The sequence below is a fragment of the Dama dama genome, chromosome 14 (assembly GCF_033118175.1).
Source record: "Dama dama isolate Ldn47 chromosome 14, ASM3311817v1, whole genome shotgun sequence".
Lineage (NCBI taxonomy): Eukaryota > Metazoa > Chordata > Mammalia > Artiodactyla > Cervidae > Dama > Dama dama.
Window position 1 is genome coordinate 44,174,095 of NC_083694.1, and position 11,381 is coordinate 44,185,475.

General features: G+C 52.0%; 1 protein-coding gene and 1 non-coding gene across 2 annotated transcripts; one reads left to right on the forward strand and one right to left on the reverse strand.

Moving 5' to 3' along the window:
• Positions 1–684: 684 nt before the first annotated feature.
• TRNAG-UCC (transfer RNA glycine (anticodon UCC)) lies at positions 685–757 on the reverse strand. Its single transcript has one exon. It is a non-coding gene; the product is annotated as a tRNA-Gly (tRNA).
• A 1,035-nt stretch (positions 758–1,792) lies between these two features.
• ICMT (isoprenylcysteine carboxyl methyltransferase) lies at positions 1,793–11,380 on the forward strand. The gene is made up of 5 exons (XM_061160523.1): positions 1,793–2,019; positions 2,851–2,939; positions 3,806–3,975; positions 4,730–4,947; positions 7,988–11,380. The coding sequence occupies exons 1-5, from the start codon at positions 1,825–1,827 to the stop codon at positions 8,168–8,170; spliced, it is 855 nt and encodes a 284-aa protein (XP_061016506.1). The 5' UTR covers positions 1,793–1,824; the 3' UTR covers positions 8,171–11,380.
• The last annotated feature ends 1 nt before the right edge of the window (position 11,381 follows it).

Genomic DNA, 11,381 nt, shown 5'->3' on the forward strand with positions numbered 1-11,381 from the left:
TTCAGTCCCCATCTACCGAGTTTAGCAAATGTCTTCTGAACACCTTTTAGACAGATACTGGACTTGCAGATCACCAACAGGAGACTGAAGTCAGGATCCCCATTTCACAGAAAGTTGAGGCTCATCGAGGTGCCTTGCCCAAGGTTACAAAGCTGCTGAGCCAGGCTCTCAATCCTCCACTGAACCCAGCTGTCCAAACACGAGGCCTCCTGCCAGGTCCCACAAAGACAGAGAAGGGTAGGGTGGCCAGAGCCTCAGATGCAGGCTGAGCTGACCACTAGGTGGGCCAGGCATATCGCTCTCTGACCCACTGCTCTGGGTTCCAGCCTCCCCTGGGGCCTGTCCCCTATCCTGCTTCAGGCTGGCTTCCTCCTGCCTCTGTGTTTGCAGACTCTGTCCCCTCCCTCCCTCTCTCTCTCCTGTAGCTGCCCTTGCTCTCATTTCCAGCCGCAGGCTGCCAGTACCAACTCTTCCAGGCAGACTCCTACCTCTCCCATGGGTCTCTCCCTGGGGTCCCTCTCATTCCCGCTCTATGCTCTATCCTCACTTGGTTCCTGCCTCACTCTCATCCCACAATAATTTATTCTAGTCATTTGCTTACTTGCCTTTCTTTTTTTTTTTTTAATATATGTGTATTTATTTATTTGACTGCATGAGGTCTTAGTTAAAGCACATGGGATCTTGTTCCCTGACCAGGGTTTGAACCCGGGCCCCCTGCATTGGAAGCACAGAGTCTTAGCCACTGAACCACCAGGGAAGTCCCGCTTACTTGCCTTTCTCCATCATCCGTCCATTACCCGAAGTGGAGGCATTTACTCTTTCAAAAAGGAACAATTTTTCTTTAGTTTTTTTTTTTTTTTTTGCTGTGACTTGGCATGCGGGATCTTAGTTCCCTGACCAGGGATGGCACATTGTCCCCCTGCATTGTAAGTGTGGACCGCCAGCCAGGAAAGTCCAAAAAAAGAGCAATTTTTAATTATAAAATAATATATATTGATTTGGGCCATATGGGAAATACACAAACCATATAAAAAAGATAGCTAAAGTCTCCCAGAGTTCCCCTACCACCAGAAGATTACTGCTGTGAAATAATTTCGGCTTCTATTACAATCATTTTCCCAGGTTCATCCGTATACTTTTGTTTTTCCCAAGTGAAGTCAGGATCACACTGAAAGTTTTTTATTCTGTCCTATAAAATAATGTCCTGAGGATTTCCACCGTATGTCAACATTCTCCCCCGACACGAAGTGAAGTGGGAGGTCATCCCGCTGCGTGAATGCCGCAAGGGCCCCCAGCGGGGCGCTCGGAGACCCTGCCGAGGGCGAGGCGGTCCCTGCGCGCGGACCTTACGGGGCCGGCCGGGCAGGGTGGGGTGGAGGCGAATCGCCGGCTCACGCCTGCACGCTCAAGTGTCGGTTTCCCGGGGGACCACGCAGCCGGGGAGAGGGGAAGCTATAGATTTCATGTGATTTCTCCGGACAAGGGACATCCTGAAGTTTGGGGCCGACTCCTGGCGGTGACTTCTCGGCTCAAGACCCAGGCTCCCGTGGCGCCCCGCTCCGCTCCGCCTGGGTCAGGTGGACCCAGTTGGGGGCACAGTGGGGCGGGGCCGCGGGGCGGGGCGGGGCCGCGGGGCGGGGCGCTCCCGCCAAATTCTGGCCCCAGCCGCGCGGCGCGGCGGTATCGCGAGAGCTTGCCGGCAGCGTGCAGGTCCGGGCGGCTGCCCTTCGCGGCCGGCGTCAGCGGCGCAGTGCGCAGGCGCGGCGGGCAGGTTTCCCAGGGCTACAGCCGGCGCCGCCGCCCGCTTGTCCGCCTCCCTGCGCCATGGCAGGCTGCGCGGCGCGGGCTCCGCCGGGCTCCGAGGCGCGCCTCAGCCTCGCCACCTTCCTGCTGGGCGCCTCGGTGCTCGCGCTGCCGCTGCTCACGCGCGCCGGCCTGCAGGGCCGCACCGGGCTGGCGCTCTACGTGGCCGGGCTCAACGCGCTGCTGCTGCTGCTCTACCGGCCGCCGCGCTACCAGGTGCGGGCCGGGCCGAGGGCCGGGGCGGGGATGGGGGCCGGGCGGGCTGGGCGTCGCTCGTGGGCACCGTACCCCGCCGGGGTCGAGGTCCAGGTCGGCCGACAGCGCGGCCCGCGAGAGGGGCTGCCTCCTCCGGCCGTGTTCTTAAGCAGTTGCGAGTTCAGGCGGCGGGAGGGCGCCCTCCCCGTCAGTCCTGGGGGGCGTGAGGCGCGGGCCCCCTCCGCCCGGCGGAGTGGGTGGAAAATTGCAGTTGGCGCGGTTCAGCAGCTGCGGCAGATGAGCGCGTGGGGTGGGAGTGAGCGGGCCCACGAGTTCTTTTATGTAATTTGAGGTGTGGAGAACTGCCTACCTACTGTCAAGTCTGAGGTCAAAGGCTCCCGCAGTTACGTGGAGGGGGCTGGGCGCGGAGTCCCGCCTGTCCCGACCAGATTCGCTGCGTGGACTTGGGAGAATCCGGCCAGTACGCTAGGTTTACGCTGTTTTCCCACAGCCCTGAATATAAAACAATCCTAATAGTAATGGCAGCTAAAAACTAATATAGCACTTCCTCTTAAGTACTTTACATGGGTCATTTTCGCAGCAGCCCTCAAAAGGTAGGTACTGTGGTCATCCCCATGTGTAGATGTAGAAGCCCAGGTCCAGAGAGGTTAAGTAACTTGCCTAAGGCCACAGAGAGGGGAGTTTAGGATTCGAGTCCAGGCAGCCGTGCTTCACGCCTTTAACCTCTTAGCAAGTCGACTCGATGGAGTTGGTGGTGGCCTACTTAGGCCAGGAAGTAGGACATATGCTCTGAACAGCCAGGTGACTGAGCCTCTTTTGGGTCCGTTTCAGATAGCCATCCGAGCCTGTTTCCTTGGCTTTGTGTTTGGCTGTGGAGTGCTGCTAAGTTTTAGCCAGTCTTCCTGGAATCACTTTGGCTGGTAAGAAGTGCTTTGGGAACCATAGTTGTGAGTCAAGGGTGGGTGGATCAGAGGGTCATTAGTGATGGTCCCGTGTCCCTGACTGGCTGAAGGCTAGTGAGGGTTCTGAGGGATTGAGGCCTCTAGATTCCTAGATTCCTGCATCCTGGACCTCGCAGGTAGAAGGAGGTCTCTCGTGGCATCCTCCCCGTAGGTGTCCTCATCCACTGCACCTTCAGTAATGTGACCAGCCCTTCCCAGAAAGAGGGTCTTGGTCCTCAGTGACGGGAAGGGGCAAGGCTCTGGCTCGTCTTCACAGGCCTTTTCCATCTCTAATTTCTATTAGGTCACATCTAATGCTTCCCCCACGGCCTGTGTAGGATTTTCCCTACACTATGATTTCAGTCCCTTGAGCCTTCTAGTCCCTGACCTGGATATGAACCAGTGGCTTCCAGGTAAAAACTTTATCTCCTATTGTTGATACTCTGAGCCATCTAATCCTCCTTTGCTGGAATTATTTCGGTTTTTTGGATTTTTGTATTTGACATACATCACTACTTTATTTTGATACTTCCCCCTTTCATGTTTTACTGTGTGTAATGTCATTTTTCTTTTAAAGGCAGAAGGCCCATAATGCCTTCCTAACCTATGTTTTTCTTTTTTTCCCCCTCCTCCTGTGATATTCAAAGACGTAGTCCCTTTACAACCCCACTTTCTGCAAACCTCAGGGAGTAATGTGGGTGCCTGTGCCTGATATCCACTGTCAGGTGACAACAGAATCTCATCAGAGAATTCAGGGACAGTTCAGAACAAATCAGCACTTGGACTTATGGCTTACTTAATTCTCTTGCCTCAGCTTACCTCATGTTCTTTTTGTTTTTAAATAGGTATATGTGCTCCCTGTCATTGTTCCACTATTCTGAATATTTAGTCACAGCAGTCAATAACCCCAAGAGCCTGTCCTTGGATTCCTTTCTCCTGAATCACAGTCTGGAGTACACAGTTGCGGCTCTTTCTTCTTGGATAGAGTTCACACTTGAGAATATTTTCTGGCCAGGTTAGTGTGCCCTGCTCTTCCCTCTCCAGGGTGGCCTCCACCGGGGCCTGAGGACAGCGACCTGGCGTCACCTCCCAGGTCTAATCTCTTCGAGTGATTTTCCCCAGATCTCTATCCTCACTAAGCTCTTTATAAAAAGTGAGCTTCGCTTGTGAATTCCACGTCTGGATTTTGAATGGGGGACATGTTGACCTTTCACTTTAAGCCCTGTGAGACATAGTTTGCACCATCTAACATGAAGTTTCAGCCTCTGATAGCTGTAACCCCAGTTTTATAACCAGGGGATCTGGATCTGTTCATTTTCTGCGACTTGAGAAATTTCGTATGAAAATTTCTACTAGCAAAAACCACTGCATCTGGTAGCTACTCTGACACTGACCTTTGTGCAACAAGTTAAATAATGTGTATGTAGTTCCTCAGATTCAGTAGAGGGCCAAGGTGGGAAAGGCTGAGCCTACTTTGCTTCACTTAGCTGCTCTTGTCCCCAGAGGAAGGATGGGAGCCCATCAGCTCTTTGCCACGATACTCTAACTGGACTGTTGGTGCTTCCGAGTAAATGGATGAACAGCACAACTTTGGGGGATGTGTTCTGCTTATAATTAAGCTTCAATGTGATGACCGATGCTGATCCCCCTACCGCCAGCGTGTTTTCTAGTGTCCCATCTTTGGAAACAGCTTAATTTTAAGCCTGCAGAGGGAGAGCTCAGTGGTCCAGAGTCTTCACTCTCCCTTTGTCACCATCTCTGTCCTGCAGAACTGAAGCAGATCACCTGGATCAGCGCCACGGGGCTGCTGATGGTGGTGTTTGGAGAGTGTCTGAGGAAAGCGGCAATGTTTACAGCTGGTTCCAATTTCAACCACGTGGTGCAGAATGAAAAGTCAGAAACCCACACTCTAGTGACCAGCGGGGTATACGCTTGGTTCCGGCATCCGTCCTACGTCGGGTGGTTTTACTGGAGTATTGGAACCCAGGTATGGTGTCAGAATCAATGCCAGTCCCCTTTAAAGTTTTTAAAAATAATATCTTAAATCGACAGGTAATTCAAATACCGTGAAATTCACCATTTCAGAGTGTACGATTCAGTGGATTTCAGTGTATTTACAAAGTTGTTGGTTCTCCCCCCACTTTTGTTTTTAAAATGTTGTGTTTATTTATTTATTGGTGGTGCCGCGTGGCTTGTGGGACCAGGGGTTCCTTGACTGGGGTTGAACCTGGGCCCTGGACAATAAAAGCAGAGTCCTGACCACTGGACCACCAGAGAATTACTTGTTGGTCCTATTCTTGTTTTTTATTTTTATGAATTTATTTGTTTTTGGCTGCTCTGGATAGCCTCTGCTGCTCGTGGGCTTTCTCTAGCTGCAGGGTGCAGGGGCTCCCCTTCCGTGTGGTGCTCAGGCTTCTCACGGACGTGGCTTCTCTTGTGGATCTCTGTCTGCTCTAGAGCACAGTAGTTGTGGCACACAGGCTTAGTTGCTTGAGGCATGTGGAGTCTTCCCAGACCAGGATAGAACCCTATCTGCGTCGGCAGGCAGATTCTTGACCACTGGGCCACCAGGGGAGTCTTGGTCCTTTTTATATAGGTATACATGTTCCCTGCTGTGTTTCAAGTGATAATTGAGTAAAAGTTAAAAGGACTGATTTAGTCTTTAACATTTTTTGCTGTATACTTAAAACCCGGGTGTCCCAAACTTGTAAACTCTCGGTGGTTCTGGGCGCTGTTGCCCCATCTTTTGTACCCCTTTTCTATCTCTTTAACTTAGATTTGGAGCCTCACCCAGTGGGGTGAGGACAGAGGTGCGGATGTGGGGAGAGCCCTCTGCCACTCAAGGGGCAGCTTAGCTGATTTTCATTAGAAGCTGCTATTAATGAGCCCTGATGGCGCTGGTGGTAAAGAACCTGCCTGCCAATGCAGGAGACAGAAGAGATGCAGGTTTGATCCCTAGGTGGGGAAGGTCTCCTGGAGGAGGGCATGGCAACCCTCTGCAGTGTTCTTGCCTAGAGAATCCCCATGGACAGAGGAGCCTGGCGGGCTACAGTCCATAGGGTCGCAAAGAGTCGGACACGACTAAGTGACTTAGCACGCAGCACAGCACACACACAGCACATTAGTGAGCTCAGAGGTGTGTGTCAGGTTTAACGTGAGTGATGTAGGTTCGCTGGGTCTTAGGCTGCAGGCTGAGCCTTGTTTCTGGACAGTTGTCTCTTGAATCTGTTCTCTTAGACCTAGAAGGACTTGGCCAGAGTATATGGGTAGAGCTTAGCAGATTCATCACCTCTTTGGGAACATCCAGTCTGGGCCCCAGGCATCCTGTTGCACGCTGGTACCTGGGGACCCTCTGGTGGACCCCCAGTGGTATAGAAGGGGCAGGTTCTTGTGCGGCTTTCATTTTAAAACTTGCATTTCTGCAACTTCCTGTGTTAACAGTCACGTCCTCTGGCTACAAACTGATTGCAGAGGAATCATGTAATTTGCCATAAATGCTGACTAGTAAACCTAAGTGCTCTAGGACTCAAGGTTTTGTTTTCCTTTTTAAATTTATTTGGCTGTGTTGAGTCTTCCCTGGTGGCCCAGACAGTAAAGAATCTGCCTGCAGCACAGGAAATCCAGATTCAATCCCTGGGTCGGGAAGATCCCCTGGAGAAGGAAATGGCAACCCACCCCAGTATTCTTACCTGAGAATTCCCATGGACAGAGGAGCCTGGCGGGCCATAGTCCCTGGGGTCTCAGAGTCGGACAGGACTGAGCGACCGAGCACGCACGTGCCAGGTATCAGGTGTGGCGCGCTGGCCCTTTGCTGTGTCCTGGGGAATCTCTGTCGCAGTGCACACCCACTGCTAGTTGTGGGCTCAGCAGTTGCCTCGCGGCATGTGAGGTCTTAGTTTCCTGTTGGGATCGAACCCACATCCCCCGCATTGGAAAGCAGATTCTTAACTAGTGGACTACCAGGGAAGTCCCTCAAGAGGTTTTCACACCTCTTTGACTGTAGATCTTTATACACTGTGATCCAGCACACAGGTGTATGTGAATGCAGAATAAATCTTTTCTGAAACAGCCCTTACCCTGTCGGTGTACAAAACATGCTATGTTCGAGCGGTTAGTGTTTGCGACGCTGTTTCTGATGCAGGGGATTGATTTCAGCTCCATGGCGGGCTGTGGCCTAAGAGTGGGAAGACCCACTCTAGGGTGTGCTGAGAGGCCTCACGTGCCTGCCGGCCAGGTGGGTCCCAACTCTGACGTCCACTCCTTGGCCTCCCCTAAGTAGGGTGGCAGCACCGCCTCAGAGGCTTGCTCTGGGGGTTGAATGGCTTCCTGGTCGGTGGTAAAGGGCTTGGCCCGTGCTGGGAACACAGGAGACACTCAGTCAAGTGGTGAGAATAAGAAGTGAGGTCTGGTCACCCATGGGGGGAAACACATCCTGGGCAGGTTGGGGAAGGGAGGTCAGAAGGCCTCCTGAGCTGCACAGAAGTGGGCCAAGAAGCTACTTTTCTGGACTTTGAAAGCTGTGCTAAGGAGGCACGATTCTGAGCAGGGGGAGTGGTTTCCAGGGAGGACAGTGTACAGTGTGCATGGGGAGGCCGGGCTGGGGGCAGAGGACCAGGGAGCTGTGGGGTGGGAGGGAGCAGGTCCTGAGGTGTTGGGCCGGGACAGGAAGTGGTCAAGCTGGGAGCCATGGGGGAAGGCAGTGGTGCTTACAACAGGAATTCACACGTGGGGTCGCCCTTGTAATTTTTAGGTACCTGTCAGGTAAGAGGAACAAGAGAAAAGCAGACCAGCCAAAGCTACAGCGACGAGTATTCAGTTCTGTTATGAACACGCTGGTGGGACTCCAGTTCATGGGGCTCTGGCCCTGGGCTCAGGGTCTCGAAGACCCTAGTCACATATCTCGAGAGTCCCTCGGGGCCCTTGACAGGAAGTCCTCTGTGGGTGTTGGAGAGCGGCTGATGCCCTTCAGGTTCACGGTGTGAAATCACACTGACCCTGGCCCACTAACGCTGTGTTCCCTCCGTCAGGTGATGCTGTGTAACCCCATCTGCGGGGTGAGCTACGCTCTGACAGTGTGGCGGTTCTTCCGCGACCGGACAGAGGAGGAAGAAATCTCGCTGATCCACTTTTTCGGAGAGGAGTACCTGGAGTATAAGAAGCGGGTGCCCACGGGCCTGCCTTTCATAAAAGGGGTCAAGGTGGAGCTATGACAGGCCCAGGGTGGCCCAGGCCAGGCTGGGGGGCCTCCCGCTCCTTGCAGCCTGGGGACAGAACTGCCTCCTGTCGACCACTCTGCAGAATGGATTTTCTTAATCATTTTCTATGTCACCAATTACTCTTCCGGAATATCACTCAAAATCAAATGGTCAGAAGGCCTTAGGACCAAAGGAACCCCCACCCCCAGCCCCCTACTCCCCACCGCCCTGGAGCAGCCTGCTCTTGGGCTGAATCAAGGTAGGACGTAGATTAAAGGTGGACAAGAAGCAAATAACAGCAATACCCAGCAGCGCCCCCCAGACGTGCCTGGGGAGTGCCTAGGCCACACTTCAGCCCCTCACGAGGCCAGGGGTGTTGAGTTATAATCAAGACTCCTGGGGAGAGAGGTGAGCTCCCCCCTCACGTGAGTGAGGCGCCTGCCGCAGGAAGGGGCGCACGGGCATCAGTGCTTATTAGTGTTAGAGACACGTTCAGAATCCTCACTTTAACCGAAAAACAGAAACAGCACAGCTTTAACCTCCTTATTTCCGTCCTTACATGCGTGAGCTTCTCTACAATTTAAGATGCTTCCTTTGGTTCCTCACATATCTCATCCTATTTACTTATATATTTTTTAAAAATAGCAGTATAAACTCAAAGAGGACTTAACACGGTGTATGAGCCTCACACTTTATTCGGCAGAAAGGCAGCATGGATGCCCCCAATGACCTGGCTGAGGCTTCAGGTTACCAAGGCTCTCTGCGCCAGGGAGATGGTGGGCCCCTGTGGATTTCTGAGGGGCCTGGCACCTGCTCTCCTTCCAAAAGGGCCTGGCGTTAGCAGTGACAGGCGTGTCAAAGATGTGTCATTCGTCCTTTATCCAAGAAATGCTTCCTGGACACCTGCTCTGTGCAAGGCATTGTTAAACATTGAGAAATACTGCTCTCCGTTTATTTGGGATTTATTCTTATTTTACCATAGCTTATATTTTTGTGTTTTGACTTAAATGTATTAACCATTGATTCCTATGGTCTGTTCTCAAACTTCTATCATCCCTAATGCCATTTCAGACTGTCTTTTTCGAAGGGGTTTGAGCATAAGCAACTATAAAATTCCAGCAAGTCGACTCATGAAAAAAATAGAGCTGAGATTTAGTCACTGCTTTTTTTTTTTTTTATGTTTTTTTCTTCCCATTTATTTTTATTAGTTGGAGGCTAATTACTTTACAACTACTTTTGTTTTTCAAGTTTGGGGAGAGTGGTTGGCTCTACGAGTCCGAGCTCTGAGGCGCTAGTTGAATTCTGGATTAGAGAGAGGAACTTGGTCTCAGTGTGACTCTGTCCATGAAGCCCTGCGGTGGCGCCTGGGAGCGTGGATCGAAGGCAGCGTCGGCGCCTGACTGGAGCGCTGCTGCACCACGCCACCTGGCTTTCAAGGAGTCACTAAACCCTGCTGTGCCTAGACCTCCCCATCTGTAGAATGGGTCCATACCACCTACCTCACAGGGGTGTTGTGAAGACTTAGAAGAACGATGTCAAATGTTTTTAACACTTTGGTGAGAGAGATGACAAACAAAACCAGTACCGTGTGAGTTACACAAAACTGGACATTGGATTCACTGTACCAGATACCGGAAAAGTGTGTTCAGAAAAGCATCTTACCAACTCAAAATGCTATTTATTTCTAGATTTCCTGGCCGAATTAGTTTTTTTGATGATTATATATACCAAAGAGGTGTACGGGTTCGTCGGCGAGGGGTGTGACGCTCCAGCCTTGGCCTCCTGAGGTCTTGCCTGCCGACAGCCCAGGCGGCAGCCTCAAGGCGGGAGGTCCCTCTGGCGGGAACGCTGCCTGGTGGGACGTCAGATGCACTTAGTGTGTGTGAGGATTGAATCAGTCCTAAACTTGTTCCCCAGGCCACGCTCAGCAAAATCAACCCACTTAGTAGGACTGCAGGATGGAGGCGAGTGTGGCTGCAGCTTTGGCAGCCACCCCTACTCTCCAAGGCAAAGTTCTTGCTGTGGCTAGCCGGATAGGACCCAGCTTTCCTCAACACTGGGGACCTTGAGGCTGTCTTTAGCACACGGAGAGCCGCTAATAACGCCTGGCTTTGTGGACCGTAAGACTGAAGGCGTTGGCCTCTGACAGCCTGTCCCTCCTCCACCTGCCTGCCAGGCGGGGGGCTCAGGAGGCCGGCCCTGGTGTCCCAGGGAGATGCTGTCACACCACCCACCCGGGCTTGACCACCCGGGCTTGACAGGACGTTCTGCCCTGCTTTGTCCCCTAGGGCGGAAATCAGCAATTACTTAGGGATCAGAGATGAACCGCTTTGGGACAGGCTTTGGCAAGCGATCGACGTTCATCTAGCACTGAGATCTTCAGGTTATTTTTAACTTCATAAATTTAGCAGTGCCAGCGTGCAGGGAGGAGAATCAGGTTAATGAGGTACAGGCTTTTTGGGTATTCCCGAAAGCTTTTCTTTGGGTAAGGGCCATATTGCCAGTTCCCTCCAATTAAATAAACCGTCAGGAGACTTCTTTTTCCATCCCAGGTTTCAAAGTGGAGACTCTGAAATGGAAGAGAGGTGCCGCATAGAACAAAGTTGTTTGGAAGCAGTGTAAAACAAAACACTTCATGAGAGTTTGCAGGCTGGGGCCAAGAATGCTGGTTTATGGAAAAGAAGTTGTGGGGCGAACCTGACAGAAGGCAGCATACCCCACCACCTTTTCATGGTCATGAGCCGTTTTGTACACCTAAAAAGTAAACTCTATTAATCCCTTTAACTATCTAACTCTGGTTGGTCATCATGATGGGGAAACGTCCCTGAACCCAGGGGTTGCGTTAATAGTAGGGTCTCCTTTTGGTAGCAGCCCCTCGGTGATGGGAATGGTGACTCCCTGGCCCTTCTCTGCACTTTCTTAACTGCCTTAGATAGTTGTGCTCTCTCTCTGCTCCGCGTTTTGCTTCTGTAGCAACTTAGCAAGGCCGGGCCACCCCCAGCCTGTCTGGCTGGTGGGGTGGGGGTGGGGGGAGACTTGCTGTCAGTCTATGCCCTCCTGGGCTCGCTCCTGTGGGTCTGTCCCATAGCTAAGCTAGGAGAGTAACCTTACAGAGTAATTGCTCTTCTTTTTACATGCAGAAATGTTTATTTAAATATTGGATTTTCTTTCACAGATACTGATGGTTTCCAATTCTTAAATAAAACTACTTGATTTCGCTATGAAC